Below are 22,977 nucleotides of genomic sequence, written 5' to 3'. Positions count from 1 at the left end.
TTGCGGTACACCTTGCTCACGTAGTGGGTGCTCGTGAATGCCCATGTCACGCGTGCGTTGCGTACTGTTCCAACCTTTTCAATTTTGTTCAAACAGCTTTGGCATTGTAACGCCATATACTGGTGGTGGTCTACGCAACGCGCACGGCACGGACTTACTGGGAATGGTGCCACAGAAAGCGATGTGAGCATTCATGATTACGCGCTATGCCGGCAGGACGTACCGGTGACAGGTAAATTTACTGACGCCAAAATCGCTGAGACGGGTACAAACGGAGGGGCAGTGAAGGCGATGGCGGCAAAAGACCTCGAGAGGTGCCGACATCAGCCGAAACAAAATAAAAACATGCTTCGCTTGCTGCGGGGAAAAAGAAATGTTTAGTGCAGCGGCGGGAACAACCGGTTCATGCGATGTGTGAAGCACATCAGCGTTACTCCGTTTTTATGCACTGAATAAGATGGGCGTGCTGCAAAATGGAGCTGGTTCATATCTCTGGCATGTTTTTATTTTTTCTTTCAAACCTTTATGAAGAGCCAGTTTAGAAGCTCTTGTTGAAAAGCTGGCCAGTAGCAGTGAATTTTTTAGAAATAACTTGACTTTTTACTGCAATTTCCGCAACTTTACTTGTCTCCAAAATCTGCTTATCTCTACATTCTTACTTTAAGTTAACAAGGTATTACTGTATAAAACAGTTCTCAATTTAACAAAACACATTTATTTGCTGCAGGCACCATTAATGTATGACTGTACAGTCAACAAGCAATTGTTTGGACCGCCAATTTTTAGGACCTGTCCGATAATTCGGATGCCCATACCCGATAGAGTCAATGTAAAACAACGTCTGAAACCCTTCGCCGACCAATATTCGGGAATTTCCGCCACGACCGCAAGTTCGAAATGGCATTAATCAAAGCCATTACGGCCACCATTTTTTATCATGCCGCAGCCTCCCAAACCAGTGCTCTCACAGGCCAATACACTTGCAGCCATAGCTGGCGGAAACATGTATGTAAGGGCTTTAGTCACAGCTACTGTGGCAATCCTAACCCTAGTTGCTTCGATGTTCACTACCGAGCTTCCCGTGGTGCTGTTTAGTGTCACGATTTTTATTGAAAGATTTCGCTGCAGTCATCAATGGTGCCAACTCCACCTTTGCCATCTTTGCCAATGGCTACCAAGCACAGAAAGCATGGCAAGGTTCAAGCGTTGCATAATGCCAGTTCCCAAAAGTCAGCTTCGCCACAATGCAGCAATGTTGCACTGTTGAGCGTAGATAATGTGTTGCGGTGAAGCATACCGAGATTGGAAAGGGGCCACTGTCAATGGACGTAGTACTCCTTAATTATATGTGCATGGAGCTGCCGTCTCCTGCCATGATACGAGCACTGATATGCCTGATAAGTGTACTGGCAGGCCTTTAGAGCCACTTCGAACATGCCTGTGGCGATTTGAGCCGATGGGGGCAAGAAAATGTATGTATTCATTTTTTCGGCCTGCCCTATTTTTTGGATGTCTTTGTGACCTCTAGGGAGTCTGAAAAATCGGGCGTTGACTGTACTAGCTGCCACTAGGGGGCACCAACAGTGCACCATCGGCAAGGACTCGAGGCTTTGTTACCACGAGCAGTACTGCAGGTGTCAAGACAAGATGCAGCAGAAAGAACAGGTTTGATGGTAATTGCCGCCTACCTGTTTAAAATGGGGATTCTCATATTATTCATTCCACGCTGCCAGTAACGGCGTAGTAGCATGCAAATTGACATTCTTCTTTTCCAGCTTTGGGAAACTTTCACATGTGAAAGCCATTCAGCCGATCTCAATTATTGGCAGCAGGATAAGGCCTCGCAACAGCAGACTCCGGTGGCCACACATCCCTCAGAGCATCAGGATGTCGTCAGGTCTCCTGTGTGTACGCTTTCACATGCCCGCTCTCTAGACGCTGAACTCCACCTCTACAAGGAGAATCTTTGTTGCATGACAACAAAAAACTTAGCGTTTTCTCCCAAAGGGTGAACCATTGTTGGCAACAGAATTTCAGAGTTGCACTAAAGTTCCGCGGATGGTGTTCTAAAGATGCACTGGGCCAACATGTTGATGTAATATTGCTCTGCAACGTAAACACAAAAAACTGTCTGCGTTTCTCAGAGGGAATGACCTCTCCACTAAGTGCATTGTTGCTTCGTCTGATGGTCACACTGGTAGCACCAACATTAATTTCCGGCAGTGATAGTTAGCACAAATGTGTGATCACTTCTGCCACTTTCTAAATGTTCAGTAGCACTTATTTTGTCTGGTTTCCTTCTATTCTGTGTGTGAAAGACACACACAATATTTCTGTGTGTCTGGTGTGGCTGTCAGTGTGGGAGAATTGTTGCGTAACATCTGGTGACACATCCTGTTCAATTTCAGATCTTCTGATATTATCATGTACACAATTAACACAACAATTTTTTTGCAGTAACTGCCATTCAGAGACATGGTGCCCTGGTGATTCTTTGTCATATTATACTTGGTGAATCTAACTAGAGATTTTCCTTTGCCTAACACAGACCTTAACGTTAACTCTCTGCTCAGGAATTGTGCCCATCACACCATTCGTGAAATGCCAACGAAATGTGCCAACAAGCCGAGAAGTGGGTTGCTAAAACAGCTCTGCCGCATGGAGTTTACATGGAAACCATTCCAAGGCTACAGTTACCCCGAGTACACACAAAGCGACACAATAACACTCATTTCTTGAGTTTGCATATAGTAGAAAATAAATAACTCAGTCCTGGAGCTTTCTGTTGCACATAATTTTGCACTGAAGTGTAAAAGGAAGGCCTTTCCGAGAAAATAAAAGCAAAAGGCCTATGCGTTTCACCGTTACCCTGTGGACAGATATACTAGTGAAAGCAATGCTGGTTTCGAGATGCCTACTACGGTTAACATGCCTTGTGCAGTGACCAGTTTCAACTTACCTAGAGCACCAATAACCTAAACTGTTTATTAGTAGAGTCGCACTATCAAAGAGTTCACGCAATTTCTGACGTCCACAGGACCAAATACAGTTGAAACTCGATTTAACGAAGTGATGCCCACGCTCGAATTATTTCGTTAAATCAGGAAGTTCGGAAAATTAAGTAAGAAATTTTCCGGTCCTTCAAAATCGAAAATTTTAATGTAGTGGCACCCAAAAGGTACCATGGCATTGTAATTCCCGCCAACCCACGCCTGCGTGTGTAAAAAGTCCGCAAGGGCGGCCCAACTACCACCGCCCCTAGCGCCATCTGGTATGAGAGAACGCTGAGTCCGTTTTTCCGTACATGGACGCGGCATCAATCTTCATCAATATAAAGCTAGAGCCATGACTAGGGTGACCAGACGTTTTAACGCGATAGCATTAGAGTGCACGCTCGAAGAAAAACCCGTCTGCATCAAAATTAGAAAGAAATCACAGCTTTTTCTACTTATTTATTTCTAGAAAAGCTTCTTTAAACTGGGTTTAATACAAGCTAGTTTCGTTAATTCGGGTTGACGACAACACTGAACCTTGTGGGTGCTTGCCGGGAAATGTAAATTTTTTCGTTAGATTGGGAACTTCGTAAAATAAGGTTTCATTAGATCGAGTTTTAACTGTATTGCCTCTGAAAAAAAAAAAAAGCACCTCTGTGGATCTGTACTGCACTTCTTTTCAGATTCACATAAAGTTTGCTTAACTCTTCAAGGGCAAACACCGTACGTGTAAAGTGGCAATCGAATGTTTGGAAAGGGGGGGGGGGGAGCAGCCTCTTCAAGAAGAAGCGGCGCCTAGTGTCAGATGCTGCAACCTTCCTCAACTTCAAAAAGAAATTTTTATCATGCTGCCACCACTTGACTTCCACTAGAACTGATGTCTCCCTCTGCCTCAAGGTGGCTGTGCCACTGCGGTAATTTAGGAGTACTTTTGCTTCGCGTAATTTGCTGCCACGTGCTCACACCTGCACTTCCTGTGCAAGTCATTTCGAGTTAAGAGCATTGGCAGAACTGATTTCCATCTAAATTCTTATCACTCAAAGTGTTCCCGTGAGATGCTTAGCCGCACAGCTCTCCCATAGGCATACGCTTACTTTGTTTACATGCCGGCGCGTGCCACCAGGCAATACAGCCGCGCCTGCACCTCTCTTTTGCAAGATGCATGAGAACTGACACAATCTCATCTAGCAATCAAACAATTAATTACATCGAGTTTCTCGCTTCATTTTTCTGACAGGTGTGCACCACTGAGTCAGCTGGTGGACGCTCACATGTTATGCCTAACTTTTGTTGTGGCCGCGTGTGGCTATAAGGCCACCGCACCGTCGTCCTTGCTGGCACTGCATCCTTGGTGCAACGCATAATTAAAGTGGAAAATGAATTCTAACATCTAAGAATATGGGCCCTTGTTGTGTCAAGCCTATTCAAACCGTAAAAGTATGTTTAACATAATCCCATCTCCACTTACTTCCTCCAGAAGCTCATGTCGAGAAACGACGAGATCTTAAAAGGCGTTGCCAGTTTTCCCCGCCTGTTGGCAGACGATTCCACCACGTAGTCGTCCCTACGGCTGCTCCCGCTGCCTCTCTGCTTCCGCTTCTTCTTTTTCTTCTTCAATGGTCGTGATTTCAATGTGCGGCAGCTCCGGCGGCGGTCTTCGTCATCATACTCTTCCTCATCCTCGTCCAGAATGCCGGAGTCCTCGGACGAGTTGCTTGGGGTCGGACTGGCTGCCCGGCTCTCTGGTGGTGATGGCATTGACGACTCGCTCAGGCTCTCATCGCCGACTGTCAAAGCAATGAAGAAGCAAGCAGCAGAAGTTGGCTACGGGGTGTTAAGAAAAAACAAGAATGTCAGAGAGGAAACGTAAAGGAACAGTGTCCAGGAAGCATGCAGTTATCAGGTAAAGCATTGCAAGTCACGTGTCGCACGTGCACGATGCATTGTTTACAAGATGATACACTTGCATACACGACATCAACCGTCAATTACGCAAGCATGACAAAAGCTTCAGCCTCTCCGTCTCCGTAGATATGGCTTACCAGTTAGGTTTTTCAGCTAGTTAGGCAGGGTGGGATAGGCAGCTTCAGTACGGTTAGTTTGGGTTAGGTAAGCTTAAACTTGTGTTAGGGTTATGTAGCTCACCTCACTTGCTCTATGAAATTTCTTTGTTTTTATATTGGCTACTACCAAAGGCTTCAACAAAATTCTGCTAGAACAGCTTGAGAGTAAGATCCTGCAGCACTAATTATTTCATTACCAAGGATGCTGCAAGCCCCAAGCTAAGCGTAGTGGGAACAAAAGAATGTGTTCTACAGCAAGGCTTAGAAGTGGTTAGTTCTATAGGCGGAACTTGTTTACATTTCATTTGCCCACAATAGTACATGCCTTGGGAGTAAACTAACATGTAAAATGTAAACATGTAAACTAGCCTTGGGAGTGTTAGCCAGCACTATCTAAAGCCAAGGAAGCCGATGACATCCAATAAACAGTGCATGCATCACATATGTGTCACGTAAATGTTATGCGGATGTTAAAAAAAAAGTAAAACTCACTGGTGATGTCGTCCGAGAGGGCGCCGCCACTCAGATCGAGCTTGCACCGCTTCTCAGCGGTCAGTCGATGGTGCTTTTTGAGCGGCCGCTTTGGCGGTTTCACCTTGCCCTTGTTCACCGACTTCGTCCCGGGACCTGCCCTCGCGTCAACCACCTAAAGAGGACACCAGAGTTTCTGTCACAAACTGAACCCTGACCATGGATTGACAGCGAAAGTATGTTATCATCGTCATCATTAGCCTATTCTACGGCTTTTTCAGGACAAAGGTCTCTTGCAACAATGCATGCCTGCAAATTTCCTAAACTTGCCATTCCGTGTGGTCATTTTCCACCCTCAGCTATGCCTTCCTTCACTTGGAGCCCATTCTGCTACAGTAAACGACCACCAGCAATATAACCAACACAGTACATTACCTGCACAAATCTACTTCATCCTCTTTATCTGAACTAGAACATCAGATGTCTTGCATGGACAAAATAAATACTGCAGTTATGCAACATCAGCTAAGTCAAAATTCCAAAGAGTTCTGTGACCTGTGCTACTTTCCATGTGTTAGGTATGAAACAGTAATGTTCAAATGGTTCCTGTGCACACAATTATTGTTGCACAGGCATGCTAACACAAAGACACACACACAAATGTGCACATGTGTACGTGCAAAAGCCGGACTTACATGATGCCAGTCTCTGGTGGTACCGGGTGGGAGCTTCTTCCAGCGCTTGACCAAAAGCACACAGGCATTGCAGATCTCGCCCGAGCGGCGATCCTCAGCCACAATGCGGAAGCAGCGCGCAAACTCGGCCTCATACTTTTTGGAGTCAGTGAATCGCGATGAGGACGACTTGGCTCGGCAGATGCAGCAGCCGAGCGCAGAGCGGTAGATCTTGGGCTTGTGGAAGCTAAACATGGCCGCCCGGTCACCAGCTCCTCCAACTGCAACACCACCAAGAAGAACACCACCATGATGAAAGTGTGGTGCAAAGCGGTGCAATTTCAAGACGTCTCACCAAGTACAGTGTCCTGACGAAATGGGGGCATGTGAAATGGACATTAAATAGCGGGAAATGGGAGCAAGAAGAAATGCAAGGAGGTTAACCAGAAAGTAAAATACAGTAAAGGCTGAAAGTTCATTCTTCTTTTAATCTAGCCCCGAAACACGAAAGCCGATGCATCGGTGCTGTGTCATGGATTTCAATGCATTTTCTCTTATTTAGGCGGTTCTGGCACAGCAAGACTTCTCAAAACTTACTACGTTGGTTCTTCGGTTTGTGTAGAATGCAATGTAATCTTTCTTTATCAAAAAACAATGAGCTAAACCAAAGCAAATGGCGTCAAAATTTGTGACATCTGCGAGAAGCTGGCATGAGGAAACACAAGCATTGCCACCAGCCTCTCTTTTTTTTTTTTCGGCATGCCATGCCTTTGCTATGGCAAGAGCTTTTCTACATTTCGAAAACATATTATATAATACAGCTTTTAATATTTCTCTTTATTGTCCATAATGGTTTTAGTTATGGAGCAAATCCTCAAATGTAGATAAATGGTTTTAGCATCAGAGCAAATCTTCAAATGTAGTTCAATGGTTTTCGTTTCAGGGCAAATCTTCAAATGTACAGTTCAGAAACACTAACAAAAAGCAGTGATGATGGTGTGAAAAATAAAGGGTAAACAATATGAAGTTAACGTAACGGTAAAGCTGTGATTTCAATATGCGAGCAAGCCCTCATTCCTGCAAGAAAAAAAAAAAAAACATGGTACCTGCACTCGCACTAGCAGTATAAATATAGCAAGAGTTGGAAAAGTGTAAAACAGGGGACATATAAAAGTTACATCAAATTTGGAAACTCTCCATCAGATCAAAAGCTAGTCACAACTTGCCAGCAAGGTCACTGCACGAACTGTTCAGACAGCCTGAACCTTGCATAGTTGGTTAAAAATTGTAGAAACTAGCTGAGCTCTTCTGCAGCAATTTATTTAGCACCACTGAATAGTAAAGTAGTAAGCTGGATTGACACTTTATTGTGCAAGATTGAAATTTGTTTCAAAAAGTTTGATATCCAAAACAAAAGCATGTTGTTTGCACTGACAGTGTTTTAACGAGACTAACAATATCATGTGTACCAACTTTTCACACGAACTGTTGTAGAAGAAGCAAATTTCAGCATCCCCCACTTTTCAAAGTACTGTCAAGCAACTGCACAAGCCCAGAAGTGCCATGTTCACTGAAAAACACAGACTCTAACTCGGCGGCATTGTAGATTACTTATGTAAATGTGACCGAGGTAAGTGACAATCAGCACAGCCAAATCTCAGGTAAGACCCAGCTGGCGAAAGTGGCTCTGGCAATTGCAAGTAACGGGGCAGCAAGGGGCAATGAGACAATCGGGGGACACCACGCATAACGCGTGCCACATGCGAAAAACGTTATGTTGCTGTCAACACTTACGGGCACCACGTAACGCGTCCACAACGATATGCCGACCAGTAACCAGGTCTGCTAGGAAACACCTATTACAACACACCGGCAACATTTACACCTCGCTGAAGCTAAAAGCGGCTTATAGGAAAATGGGCAGACGGTCGCCGAGCTTTACGCAAGTACCGAGAGAGGCCTCTAGCTTTCGCGACCGCCGAGAGGACAGTAATAATAATATTTGGGGTTTTACGTGCCAAAACCACTTTCTGATTATGAGGCACGCCGTAGTGGAGGACTCCGGAAATTTAGACCACCTGGGGTTCTTTAACGTGCACCTAAATCTAAGCACACGGGTGTTTTCGCGTTTCGCCCCCATCGAAACGCGGCCGCCGTGGCCGCGGGATTCGATCCCGCGACCTCGTGCTCAGCAGCCCAACACCATAGCCACTGAGCAACCACGGCGGGTCGCCGAGAGGACAGTGCGGCGGGGGCCACCAGTCCGGTGATGTCACTCGTCGGTGGTGTCGCAACGGAAGCAGCCGGCCAGAGGCGCACGACCTCGCGGGGTCGCGCTGCCTCGACCTCGACACACATATCGCGTGGGTGAAAGCCGCCCGTCGCGCTTCGCGTGTCGCACGGCACGCGCACGGCCGCGCGTGACAGGGTACGATCGCGCAACCGAAGGTCGTCGTCGAGAAGCCACAACGATCCCTCAGTCCTCGGTGAAAGACTCGTCCCCCCCCCCCCTCCTTCCAGTGCAGGGTCGAAGGAAAGGCGCTTTCCTCCTTGACTGCCGGCCGGCCGACAGACTCCTCCCACCCACCCTCCAAAAAAAAGGGGGGGAAAAACGCAGGAGGAAATCGCTCGCGGAATCGCTGCCCAGGATTCGCACCCAGGAATCGCTGGCGATCGCGCGCGGCGCTGTAGAGGTCGTCGCCGAAGGGTTTTAAGGGGGAGAGGAGGACAGGGCCGAGAAAGGAAGCGGTTTCCTTTTCGGCCGCTGCGGCGGGCTCTCGCGAATACGCTGCACCGCCAAAATAGAAAGGGGGGAGGGGAAGCCGGCGGAAAGAAACATGAAGCGTAAAAAGAAATGGGTTGCAGGGTTGGGACGGAAAACGAGGAACGCGATTTCTCCGCGACCGCATTCGCCGCGGACTTTTCCCCAGGCACCGCGGCATCTCCGGGAATAGGTTTGGATTTAGAAGTGCACGGCGTTGGCTCGGCATTTGGATCGCAGGACGCGCAGAGTTTCGCGAAGGGTCAGTCTGGAGAGGGGGATAGGGGAGTGGGAGGGGAGGGGGGAGGCGCGGCACACCGACATACTGACCCGCGATCCGTAGCGCTGCTACCTTCGAAGCGCTCGCCGCACGCTGCTTCCCTGCTGCTGCTGCTGCTCCTGGAACACCGTGACCGCGGGGTCGTCGCAGCCGCACAACCCGCCGTCGAAACCCCTTCGCCGCCGCCGCCTTCCAGTCGCCCTGGTGCAGGCACGGCTGTCATTGACGTGCGCGGAGCGGCAATCGACGCCTGCCCCGGCGGCGTCCTTGGCCAAAAGCGAGATCCCGAGTCCGCACACCTGCCTCTCCGTCCGCTCGCACGCCCGCCTCCACCGAACTCGACGCACCGAATAAACCGGACCCCGGCTTCCCCCGACACGCAAACGAGCTGCGTCGGGAAGAAACGAGGAATCGACGCAAACTGGCCTTCGGGAAAAACCACGATAAGTCGACCACGGCGACGACCACGACGACGATGCAGCAGTCGCGTTGAGCGCAGCTGGCGGCGGGGAAACGTTCCACTGGCTCCTCCTCTCTCACACACCAGCTCTTCCCTTTCCCCCCTTGAGCGCGGTACTGCCGACTGCGGATCTAACGATTTCTGTCAGCGCTGCCCGGGCCTGCGCGCTCCGCAATGCGATTCCCTTCCCGTCCCCACCTTCCCCGTCAACCCCCGTGCTCCCTACACTGCAACCAGAGAACGCAGACGTCGTCCCAACGTTCCTTCGTTCGCCCCAGTACCGTAGTACCCTTCCCTACGGTCCTCCTCTCTCACCCCCCTTCTCTTTTTTTTTTCTAGACGCGCATCATCATCGGCGTTTCTCCGGACACGCGAATACCCCCCTCTCAGCATCCCATCTTTCCCCGATTCCTTCCCGGGAAGTCCCCGGGAAAAACCTCTCTTCCTCCCATTCCCTTCCCTACCTCCGATTCGTGGAGTGGGAAAGAAATCGATTTCATCCCCAGCCGCCGCGGTGTGGCGCTACGGTTGCGCATTTGCGCAGTGCACAACTTTTTTTTTTCTATAGGGAGAAGCTCACCCTTTATAACGGTCTCGTTCTGTAGAGAAGGGGAGGGGTTCAGGAGCCCTTTCCCATACACCCTTAAGGCCTTGCCTTTTGCTCCTTTTTTTTAAACTCAACAGCGCCACAACCAACTCGACGCCGTCGACGGCAGACGACCAATAACGCACGCACGAAGAAAGGGGAATAGAAACGAAACCAAGGGAGTGTGCAAGCCATAGACTCGGCAATCGTCACGTGACAAAGGAAAAATAAAAGAGCGGAGTTTCGCAACGCCCAGGCTACGTACTGTGCGCTATTTGGCGGCGTTTCTCGCTTTTTTTTTTCCGAGTCGTCTAGACGACTCGTACCAGCACGTGGCGAAACGTGGACTAACTTTCGTGCGCATGCGTTGTCGGGCAGACGACCAAGTCAGTATATAACAACGGGTCTTTTCGAGCGCCTGTCGCACACACTGACACACGGGCTCACACACACAAAGTCGCAGCAGCCCCCCCTCTTTTATCTTTCGTAAAATTGAGAAATTTGGCAATCCCGGACAGAGCATGGCCCTCCACGCGAGTGTACTGAGAAGCGTGACGACACACGTCGGCGCGAAACCCACGCGTGATGTGCGAATCCCAGTTTATCGCGCTAGGAGGCGCCTGCGCTGCTTTGCTCATCGGTGCTCCCGTTCGTCACCGATATGACGTCGGCATGACGTACGGCGTCGAACGATTCCACATTTTACTGCGGCGTGGCGAGAAAAAAAGTCGAAAGCCTCAACAGAACAGGAGACGGGAAATTTTTAGACACGCTACTAGGTGGTTGCGGCGCTCTGACGTTTAAGACAGGGACGGTATGAAAAAGCACCACCGTGGGGCTACGTCAAGCAGACAAGCAAGTGACAGAACACCGCGATGCTGCTATTCTTTCTTTGTCTGTCGAAGTGCTTACTTTTAATTACACTTGGTTTTCACTGCCAACTTTTCTTTCTTTATAAGCGTCTGTTCCTATGCATTAAATGAGAAAGAAAATTGCAGGTTGGCCCATGCGACACAGAGCAAACGAGGTGCTATGCCTTTGTTCACCCCCACCTCCCTGGATGCTACTCTGGATTCAACACCCACTTTCTTTTCTTTTTTATTTGTACACTGCCAGTACTTGATGGGACACCTCTCCCTGCAGTAATGACAAACTAACACGCCGAGTTTAAACAAGCTGCCTCTGACAGGTCCCCTCAAACAGAAACGGGAATTCCCACTGCGGTATTTTCAGCTTGATGCGGAGGTGCTAAAAAGGAATCGAACTATATATGTGAAATGCCTTTCAAAGGTTGACTCTATGAGGGGTTCTAAAGTCCCAAAGCATGTGTCTACAAGCTGTATGATAGACGCGAGGGAGCCACCAAAATATTATGACAGAGTTAGCGGCATCGTGATAATTGGTGTCGGGCAGCCAGACTGCTAAATCAAAACAGCATCTCAACGCACACTGAACACCGCGAAAGCGCTACATGAAATGCAGACCTGAAATAGAGAATATTAGGCCGTGGCTGCAGCTGGCCCACGTTGCGCGTGTGATGAAATTTTCCCAAAATGCGATGGTGTCTGGACGTACGTATCTACAGTGAGGGTGACGAAATGCCCCTCACACGCATTTCCACGGGCACTCAATTCAAACGGGTATGTGGTGCTGCTGCACACTGCTTTGACTCCTTGGGCGGAGATCCGGGCGGCCGCCGGACGACCCTACGCGTGGCAGCAAGTATCGGCTCCCTGCCATACCACTGGGATAACTCTGAAGTGGCCCATCCGAGAATTTTTATGCGAAGCATATTACGAGAGCTCAACCCAGCTCCTCAGGCGCGGCGGTGTCGCCTTCAATACCACGTGACACCGTGACGTCACGACAGAGGCTTTGGCTCAACTCTTGCAAGTTGGGCTGGGTGGGAATCGAACCAGGGTCTCCGGAGTGTGAGACGGAGACGGTACCACTGAGCCACGAGTACGATGCTTCAAAGCGGTACAAAAGCGCCTCTAGTGAATGCGGTGTTGCCTTAGAAACGAGCTGTTTCTAAGGTTCAGGCGTGCGTCGCTTGCTCAGGCGCACATTTCGTTGCCGCGCCGAACGCTGCGTTGTTCGACGCTCACCGCGTCCAATGCGGGGCGCGTAGTCGCTGCGCCGTAGCCCATTGTCTTACACCCCTTCGCGGGTCGACGGGAACGCTGTCGCGTTCCACTCTTGAAGGCGAAGCAGAGTAACGCACGAGTTGTTTCTTCGTCTAGCCGAACCAAATATAGCCAAGCAACAGCAGTTCACCGGGCTAAACAGTGGTTCAACAACTAAAAGGCTAGTATGCTTCGCATCCTGGGCTTAACCTTACCTAAGCCACAGCCATTTTTTTACAATTTCCCCGGTCCCAACGGCTGGCCCTCTAGCTACCCCGATTGGAAAAAAATTATTACGGGTCGAGTATGGACGAGCATGGTCATTAAGGGTTATGGACAGGATCCCAAGGGAAGGGAAGCGTAGCAGGGGGCGGCAGAAAGTTAGGTGGGCGGATGAGATTAAGAAGTTTGCAGGGACGGCATGGCCACAATTAGTACATGACCGGGGTTGTTGGAGAAATATAGGAGAGGCCTTTGCCCTGCAGTGGGCGTAACCAGGCTGATGATGATGATGATGGACGAGCAGGTAACCAACCGCAATGCCAGACACCGATATGAAGCCGATCGACGAAATTCGGGTGGCTTTTGCCGCTCTCCCTCGGGGCAACGCGAAAGTCACATGTGCCGGATTACGGAGCCGTCACAAGACAGTTGCGGACGCTGAGGGCAGCTTCCCTGAGCGATTTTTACCTTGCCAGCTCAGTGTACCTTTTTCAGTGTCTCCAATAAATTTTGTTTTGCTCAAGTTGTGGCCACTTTTTCGCCCTTCACGTGCAAATGTCAGATTCACCCCCGGAACACCCCGTATACGTGACGCGTTTTCGATAATGGCCAGTACGATGTGTCGCTGCGTTGCTTCAATGCGAATCACATTAGCGTCAACATTCATAGCGAGACGGATGCTGCCGGAATGTTTCTCTCTCTCTCTTTTCAGTCCGCGCCTATCGGAAGTGCGGTCGCCGCAGAGGGAGATCACACCCGCGACCGACCTGGAACTCTGCAGCAGAATGTGGTGGACACGCGACAAGTGCGCGAAAGGGTACACGATGGAACCTTGAGACCTTGGGCACGGAATGACATGCGGCACAGAAATCGACTATTGCTGGCGAATTGAGAGGAGAGAGCGTAAGGATGTATGGAACGTCAGGAATGCTACACGAGTAATGACATGAGATTTCCGACTGCGCTTTCATTTCACCGTTAAATGAAGGAGCTTGGACTCGTTACCCTATATTAAAGATAGTGGCAAGTCTTAGAGGACCCGAAATCATTAACTACAATAGCCTTTCTGCAAACCAGTTTCGTTTTCGTTTCCCAGTGGGTTCGTGTGTCGCGATGTCGGGACGCAGTAGGTGGGTCACGTGAGAGCAGCACGCCGCGACGTTTTTGGTGCTCGCTCGGTCAACTATGCACAGCAGACGGCCAAGCAAGTCTGAGGAGCAAGTGCCGAAACGTCGCCATGTTCTGCTCTCACGTGACCACACAATTCTTCGTCATGACACATACATCATCTGGAAAACGAAACCCAATTCGTAGGAAAGCTATAATAGTAAATTATTTAGGGCGCTCTGACACTTGTCGGCATGTTTTGATGCTCTCGAGGTCAGGGACTTTTGTAGAACTTTGACACACTAAAATCGACGTGCGTGCTGCAGGTGCAGATGACCGTCGACTCCTGGCCGATCGCCCGGACGCTGTTACCTCAAGCAGTTACCTTGCATGGTTTGAATCAGTTTATTGGTCGTCCATGTCAAACGGCAAAGGCGGGAGCACGTAGACAGAGGTTTCATGCTGCTGCCGGACAAACCAGGGACGAAGCATTAATGCAAACGCATTGTTGCACAAAGCAGACGAAATACGATTTCACTGCGAGGTGAGAGCGCCAGCAACTCCGGCAGTGAACGCGCAAGCAATCTTTTTTCAATTCCTCTGGCTACAAATACGCGAGACGCAGTCCCTGCTGTTGACTATGCATGGATTCACTTTAGAGGTTCTTCGCACCCGCTGTCCCGGTTCACCTAACGCAACTATCCCTCTCTTTCGCAATAACGTGTTGACGGCCTGTTTGTCAGGCCGCAGGCAGACGAAAAAGGAGGGGTGAAGGTGGGCGGTTGCGCAAATGTCATTTCGGGGTCGGCCAGCCCGACGACCCGGTTGACGCAACGTTCAGAACGTTTTTTTACGCGTCTGGCAGCACGCAGTTTTCACAGCTCGCAAATGTGCGGCGCGTGTAACACCAGAAAAGGAAATTTCGAAGCCGTTCAACAAGCAAAGCGAAGCAGCTTTCGTTTCCTATGCTTAGAATGAAAGTAAAGCTAAAATAAATCGAAACCGACACCCATCTGCATGTTTTTATCATTACAATGGCTCTTACTGCGTGTGCTTCCTCTTTCACGAAGCCAAGCTTAGAGGGTTTAGGTTAGGCCTAGCGGATTTACTTTAGGCTTAGCAGGTCGCCAGAAGTAGAAGCTTACGCAACTCGTTCGACGAAATGTCGCGCCTTGTGTCACACAGGCCTTACAGCTTGTAAATAAGCAGCGCGCGTAATTCCAGAAAAAAAGAATTTAAATAGAAACTACAAGCAATGCAAACAAAAGCGTAATTTTAAGGGACCCTGAAACGATTTGGACGATTTTCTACAAACGTACTGAGTCGTTAGAGTAGGTCCTTCAGATCATTAATTAACGCATCTAAGTGCTTCGCGTAAAGCGTGCAATTTATTATGAGATTTTGAAATGTACGTTGCTGCCGATCGCAGCACACTGCTCGGCGGAATTTTCATCCGCCTTACCCATATGACGCAAATCACCCAATTGACGTCATGTGGGCGAGCTATCCAATTGGCTGCCCAGGGCACGTCATCGATAATTTTCCACCTTTAGTGTGCGCAAATGATGTTCGTAATAGTTGGAATGTTAGTTAATTTGTTGCTATACAAATGAAGTAACAGAAAGGGAATGCACAAGAACAATTTCTCACTACACTTAAGCACTTCCGGCACCTAGCAAGCGTCGTCTGCTTGTGTTACAACGTGTTCTGTCTTTGACGAGAGCTCCGCCGTCAGTGTCGGTCTGTCTTTTCGCGAGCGCTATGATTCGACTTTGTTGTTGTGTTGTGGACTGCAAACGTAGCGACCGGCAATATGTCAAGCTGCGACATCGTGTCCCTCTGCAAGGCAGCAGTCGAGCGGACTGGCTGCAGCGCACCGGACTGCCGCTACCCGATCGGCGCCAGGATTTGCGCGTTTGCGGCCGTCACTTTACACCGGAAGATTACTAACGCAATAGTAAGTGTGTCGCGCGTCCGGTATTAGGGTAAACGCAAGCGCAAAGAGTCAGGGCCTGGCCGTGTCCCTTTGCAGAAGCACAAATGTGAATGGTCTGCACGGTGCAGCCACCTGGTAGCACAGAGCTCAACCACACACAGTAGCAGTAACAAAATGTATTCTTTGCTGCTGGTGTGAATTTTTCACAGGAGTATAATTGTAAACACATTGTTTTTGTAAATGTTTAAAATGCTTTACATTTGGTTAGAGCAATATTAGCTCTGTTTGGCTGGTTAAGCTCTGCGCCATCGGGTGGCTGGACCGTAGAGACCGATCAGGCAGCTCACGTAACGTCTAAGCTGAAGTACTTTCATCAGCTCGAGTTTATGCCTCCACCGTTCCGTCGAAACGCCCAGATAGCCTGTGCTTACCGGAATACCAGACACGTTTGGCACTGTGACACAATGCTCGCAACGCATGCTGCTTCGATAGCTCTCGCTTGGGGTCGACTGCCAAGCAGCTGGCGGAGAGTTTGAAGAGGCTTTGCGCGCTCGCTACTAAAGAACTGGAAGTCGACGACACGACATGCCACCATGACGCAGAGCTAGTGAAGGCGGAGCTTAGCCACGATCACTCGGCAAACAAGTTGAGAAAATGCATGACTATGGAGGAGGGTAACTTGTAATCATCCGTAGCTCTCTTAATATGAGAAGTTTCACACAAATTGTGGTGCGAATGATTAACTTTAGCTTGTGGGGATGCGCGACCCTCGCGCCTCCCTGATGTTTTTCCCGCATAGCGCGTCTCCTGTAATCCCGCTTCGCCGCGTGGCCTGCGTAACGTCCGCGCGGTCGATGTGGTTGAAGCGCAGTCCGAGAGATGGCGCTAGTGTTGCGCTGCTGCGGTGTTACTTGGGTGCGGGAGAGACAAGGCGCTCTCTCTTGGGTTCGAGACAACAAGCAGCACGGACGAGCCGCGCGTGCAGCGACCCTCTTTCCCGGCGGGTCGGCGCACGGCGGGGACGTCTCCCGCGTGGGCGCCGACCGATGCTTCGGCGAGACCGTCTCGCCTGGCCGCCTTCGAACGCGCCACGATTCGCGTGACTATACACGCGAACGACCAGGCGTTGGGATCCAGCATGGGGCGAACATATTCGCTCGCTTCCGGCCACGGTGAGTCGGACTTCTGGATTTGTCGCGCGCCCATCGGCATGTTTTGTGGATAGCAACCGGCTAGCAGGCATTGATCTATGAAAGGTGCAATAAATGCCCTTGTGATTGTTTGCACTACTGTGTTGTCGTGCCTTTGTCCCAAGAGTACGGGAGGAGAATCCCACATCAGACCCCACAAGCTGTACCCTATACGTCTACAAAATTTGTCCAAACCGTTTTAGGGGCCCTTTAACTTTCGTTTCCCATGCTTGGAATGACAGTAAATCTAGAACACAATTTGAAATTAACGAATTCCTCGTGTCTTTTAAGATCATTACCATCACCGTGGTTCTCAGACAGCGATTAGGCTTTCTAGAAGTGGGCATTGTGGACACACTTTGCCCTTGCAATTAAGTGTGCAGCCTATGGAAGCATGCTTCCACACAAATAATCTGGTAAGCAAAACTAAAAACGAAAATAATAATACACCTGCTTTGCAAAAACAAGATTACAAGCAGGCTAAACCCTAGAACACTGCACAGCTGTTGTTTCTGGCTAATAGGGCTTATGTTAAATTCTTTGAAATACAATTATTAAGTATGAATGCTATCCTGCATAATTACTTTCAGTTATCCAAATGTTTACATGCATGACATAATATGGGGCCATCACAGCAGAGGGTTCTGGATTAAACTTCTCCACCTAATGCACCTAAGTACACAACCGCTTATGAATTAAGTTTACCACTATCGGAATGACTTCAGCTAGCTATATGTACTTCCAAACGAGTTCAAGGCCATTCATTTATTTATTAACACTGTCAATCCCACGAGAAATATTAATGTTGCAGCTCTTGATGAGGGAAACCACTACATAAAATCTTTACTAATTCTATCGTGTAGCAACATGGTGCTGTATTCTACTCAGAAATATTAAGTTTAGTGTTCCCGAGATTATATCTTCTAGAAAAAGACATCAAAGAATAAACAGATCACTGCTAACTGTACAAGTCAAATGGTAAATTAATGCATGCTGCTGGCAGAACAGGTGGCACATTTAGGTCATGGCTGTGCGAAAATACAATCTCACTGCCGCAAACATCTGTACGACCATCATTTAACAGCACCATTAATATCTCTTGACACAGCTGCAGTTTAGACAGCCCTTTAATGAAAACTGCCACATTTCCCAGAATTGTCGCACATTCTGTGGGTTCTCCGACATTGGCTTTCTGAAAACTTAACACGTGGGCAATGTCTGCTTAAGAACAGAACAATGATTAAAGACGAGACTTTCTGCCTTGCAAGATTGGTGTCAGGCAGTGCCCTACACACTACTTCCTTTTGCTACCCCAACTTATGTATCGCCCTACACAATTTGTTGCTCCAGCTTGTTTCTTCTCAAGTTGGCCATTCAATGATCGACAGGTTTTAACATTTGACAACAATACATGGGCTAGCAAACACCGTAATTTTGTTTTTGAAGCTTCATTCACATTATGCACATGGACTTGGCAACTCCTGCATGTCATATGACATCATCACAAGCTCACCAGCAATTCTTAAGGCAATGCAGCTGTTGATGCCGGAGGCAAACTGCATTTGTTGTGGAATCGCTACTTGAATCCTCGAAAGAGAGCCCAAAGTTTTTGAAATCCAACTTTAGCAGACGATGACGCTGCATTTCGGATCGCAGAGTAAATTGTCATGCACAGCTATACTCACAGACAGCATTCTGTGGCAATGAAGGGAAAGATGAAAGGATGGAGCTTCTGCTGCATGTGTCATTGCACCAAGTAAACCGGCAGGGTTTGACAGCAGTGTTTGTTTCTTGGAACAAAGACTGAACCAGCACAGCTTACCCGTGCAATGGTTTTACATTTTCCCAAATGTGGAAGAGGAAAACAGAGAAACAAGACACACAGGCACTTATTTTGCTCTTGTAAAGTAAGGGCTTGTTTTCTCCTTCCCAGCTAATAGGCTCCGGATGCGGGATAAGCTTGGACCGTTGGCGCCTTTTTGCGGCATCGCCGCGCATGTAATGGCTGGGTGGGTTGCAGCAGGCACTCCCACCAAGCACGTTGGTCAAATGTGTTTCGTCGTTTCTCCTGTTTCGCGCTGCCGAAATACCATGTGGAACCAAATCCGAACAAATGTGTTGCATTTTTTGGTGCATTAACAGTTACTGACACACGACTGAAACTACTGAGGCCATTCGGTTCAATCAGTTTATGCAGCGGCCGCACAGGATGGAAGCACAAAAAGGCTGGATAAGTGCGATCTGTAGATAACCGTCTATAGGCTGAGCACTGTACATTTCCCATGATGCTTTGCTTTTGTGTAGTTGTTTTAACATTAACAAAGGAGCCATTCATATGCAAGAGCTTTGTGTTTCATGTGAATTGCGTGTCTTCTCCGTGGCAAGTGCAACAGCTCCTAAACGTGCGCACCGAAGGGAAACACTCATATCTGTAACCATTATTTTGCCGTCCTCTTAGTGGCTTAGCCTTTTCATTTTAGAGTGCATTTTCCGTCTTCACACTTCCCAACTCTGGTTGCGTCGGTGCATGACTGTTTACTGTGCATCGGCGGCAAACACAAACGCAGTGGTGTGTTAACAGTCCCCGTCAACGCCGGCCTTGCACGTGCACCAGCCACCACGAACGGCTCTTGTCGCGCTAAGTAGTGTGGAATAGACCAAGACTGACGATTGGGCTGTTTCTAAGACATTAAGGCCGGCAAAGCATTGCAAAGAAAAAAGAATTACAACGGACAGAGAATGGGGACTTACTGCCACATGTGTGATCCCCGAAGCAGGGAAAGACACAAACAAGGGAGACATACCATCTTCCTTTTCTGTCCGTAATCTTTGTGCTGCTTCGCCAATTTACATGATTAAATAAGCAGCACAGTTAGCGTGCACAGCAAATAATATATGGACGTCCTAGCTTGTCGCGGTGAGCTGTTTACGGGATGCTTCTACTTTATATTTATATTTAGTTTCTACTTTATATAATACCTGATGTCAAGAACATGACCAGCCTCATGCAAGCGGTGATCCTATTCAAAAGCAGACGCGAGAAAATGCGCCTTCTGGTATGTCTGGCCTCAAAAATCCCAGCGTAAAAACACCAGAAGTGTCGTGTGTGTCCTCGCCACGTCGTCTGCTTCACATACCAGTGCTCTTACTGCTGCTGTTCACGGCGCTTTTCACCAGCTGGCACCTTACGACAGCCACCTGGTGCCTATGCTAGTGAGAATGTGGGAGACTTTTTTTCAGGAGCGCTCTTATTTGTGAGTGTGCTTTGCCTCCCTAGCTATCCCTTCATTGCTACAGAAAGTTGTGCTGCGAGTACAGCATGTGGCGTGCTTGTAGACATCCAGTTCAATTTGTGGTTCGGCAACTCAAAGAAAAAGTCATCTGCCACAGCTCAAGTCAATAAATGACCGTGGAAAACAAATTTTCTGTGGAGCAAAATGAACTGCTCTGTACTACCAAATGGATTCAACGTTAGTTTGCCAGAAGTCTAGTTGGCACGTTAATGCTTATGCTAGTCAGTTTAGAGGTGAGACGTGCATCACCTGTATGCTGCTGAGGCAGGCTTGCAGAGGTGCCCAAAAATGGAAAGACACAGAAAGAGTTTGTTCTTGCGCTTACAGTGAAACACAGATAAACATTCACTTACTCAGATTTGGCATAAGTTTGCCCACGCCTGCAAAGGCTACTGTGTCCACCAAGCTGCAGTACAGCTAGCGATCACATACGATCTGTCCCCCACTAACAACTGTGCAAGCTGCCAATGAGAGTTGATGGCGCACCAAGTGCATCTCATGAATCAAGAACTTGATGCCTCTGCTAGAAAGAAATACAATAAATGACTCTGCTACCCATCATTAACATGCTGCCATGGGCAAACATGCGATTACTCAGAAATTACCTGCAACTAAATGAGAGACAGGGTACGGCTGAGCGCTCATGGTAACATTTACAGGTACGAAATATTAACAGCTATGGCGCCGGTAAAACCATGTCTGCATGCCAGCTCCCGCAATCATCTTTTTTTTTTCTGTTTTTGCTAGGCAGGTCATATAGAACACCAAAGTCGCACAATGCGAAAATTCCACACAGACTTCGATGCAACTAGTGTGCTGACGTCGGCATGACTGACAAAAGCTCGAAAAAGCAGCGACCAAGAACTCCGAGTGAACAAATAAGCAGTTTCGTCGGACGAGTATCAGCGTCGCCACTCGGTATCATATCGTCCAAGACGGACCACTTTTGGCACTAAACAGGCCGCCTTGCGAAGCACGCCTTGCGAAGCAAACTATACTACGCGTCGCTCAAGTCGCTAACGCGACGGGCTTATTACGCAGCGCTCGAATGCTACGCCGTCGTGACAGCGAGTAACGAGCGACCAATGACTTGGCACAAACGAAAACGTGTTCCTACGGCGCAGCCAACCTCGACACCACGAAGTAGGGGCAAGCGAAAGCAGCGAAACGGGTACAGCTCACGTATATGGGTCAGAGGCTCTCCTACGCCGAGAAAGAAAAGAGACCAGAGAAGAAAAAAGAAAAAGAAAAGTGGGAGAAGCCGGCCTAGCGCTGCCGTCCGGTACGGCGGCGTGCGCTCGACAAACAACCGTTGCTAGCCCGCACCTGCCACGGGCTCCTGGCGTCTTGACGATCGGCGCAACGGTGACAACGAGAACGCAGGCACGAGCCAAAGGAAAGAGACACAAAACACGATGTGCGCATGGCAGCCCCAGAAAGACGGGCCAAGCTATAGGAAGCGCACCCGAGAATCGATCCATGCGCAGGGGGAAGCGGTCAATGCCCTCCGCGCCGCACGCTACGGCCATCCCTGCGCACACCTCGGCTCGGGCGCCGGCCGGTTTCGAAGCGTGTGACATCGCTTGACAAGGGTCGTACAGGGAGCCCGGCAAGACTCGGCTCATTGCGGACGACGCTGCGGAGCTGCCGAAGGCTGCGACGAAGCGCGAGCGACTCGAGTGGGTCGCAGAAATAGCGCGAATGAATGGTGCGAGGCTTAGGCACGAACCTGATGCGACGTAGTTTTCGCCGCCTTGCGCTCCTTGTCAGCGACCCGAGCCGGTTCGCGGAGCGCCCGAATGCGTTGGCATCGCTTCCTAGCGCGACGGAATGAGCGTCGCAGCGAGTTTTAACGAGGTAAACGGAATTACAATACTCACTCGCTCAGCTTCGCAGGAACGGCTCGCCACCGACGCTCGGCACAAACAGTTGGGCGAACGGAAGCCAGTTTCCAAGCCGCAGTTGCGCACATGCCGACGTCCTCGTTTTTTTTTTCCCCAGGCGTGACCCCTCGCGACAAGCTCTACTCGTAGTCTCGTTTGATGGAAAGCAATCACTAAATCGAGCCAAGTAAATCTATTGCGGACTCGATACTCGTTGCTCAGACATCGCAACAGCACGGAATACCAACACTCGCAGTGCAATAATAAAGAAAAGAACCTCAGACCGACGCAGCGTGCCAAGGGCAGCTACCTTACGGGCGTCATTTCTTAATAAAAAGATCGGCTGTACGAAAAACCATAAATGGCGACACTAATTTTCTGGCGAGTTCTACACGTCCGCCGAAGTAAAATGTCAATAATGATCGTTTAACACGCATTTCCCTGTCACTAGGCCTGAGCTGCCTGCGCGGCGATTGGGTTGACCTCGATTCCAATTTCGCTCCGGCACACGCTTTCCGGCCTTGATCGGCGCTTCAAAAACGTTACGCAGGGCCTCACCTTGCTAGTCGTTTCTTCTGGTGATACCTCCGTTGTGCCCGAACGGCTAAACGATACGTTTCGCACCCGGCAGAGCGATGCCCTCAGCGACACCCGGCTTCACCACCTCTCGACCTTGCTTTGCAGGGAAGCGACATTCGCAGGAGTTGAGCGCAATGCGCACGTTCGCTTTTTCGGGGTATTCTCATTCGAGGCAAAATAAACAAAAAAACTGATACGCCGAACAAATCGTACAACTTGCTGCAAGTTTTCGCGTGCCCTTTGTACCTTTATATGAATACGCGTAGTGGTCGCATCGATTTTCCCAGTTCTTACGAGACACCGCGAAAAACGCCATTCAATGGGTGCCTTGGCGCCAGTTTTGAATGTTCTAA

At 49.1% G+C, this 22,977-nt stretch overlaps 1 protein-coding gene across 3 annotated transcripts in view; it reads right to left on the bottom strand.

The window, feature by feature from the left end:
* LOC135912255 (SIN3-HDAC complex-associated factor) overlaps positions 1-22,743 on the bottom strand; it is a 31,567-nt gene extending 8,824 nt beyond the window's left edge. Inside the window, exons 1-4 of one of the 3 annotated variants that reach the window (XM_065444651.2) lie at positions 22,604-22,743; positions 6,223-6,482; positions 5,549-5,702; positions 4,462-4,780 (exon numbers count right to left, since the gene is read on the bottom strand). In XM_065444651.2, the coding sequence (XP_065300723.2) occupies positions 4,462-4,780; positions 5,549-5,702; positions 6,223-6,456 (707 nt within the window). In that variant the 5' untranslated portion in view covers positions 6,457-6,482; positions 22,604-22,743. The other 2 variants (XM_065444650.2, XM_065444652.2) reach the window with 2 other exon arrangements.
* Between the last annotated feature and the right edge of the window lie 234 nt (positions 22,744-22,977).

This window comes from Dermacentor albipictus, chromosome 10, assembly GCF_038994185.2.
Source record: "Dermacentor albipictus isolate Rhodes 1998 colony chromosome 10, USDA_Dalb.pri_finalv2, whole genome shotgun sequence".
Lineage (NCBI taxonomy): Eukaryota > Metazoa > Arthropoda > Arachnida > Ixodida > Ixodidae > Dermacentor > Dermacentor albipictus.
This window is presented reverse-complemented; position numbering and strand designations above follow the sequence as displayed.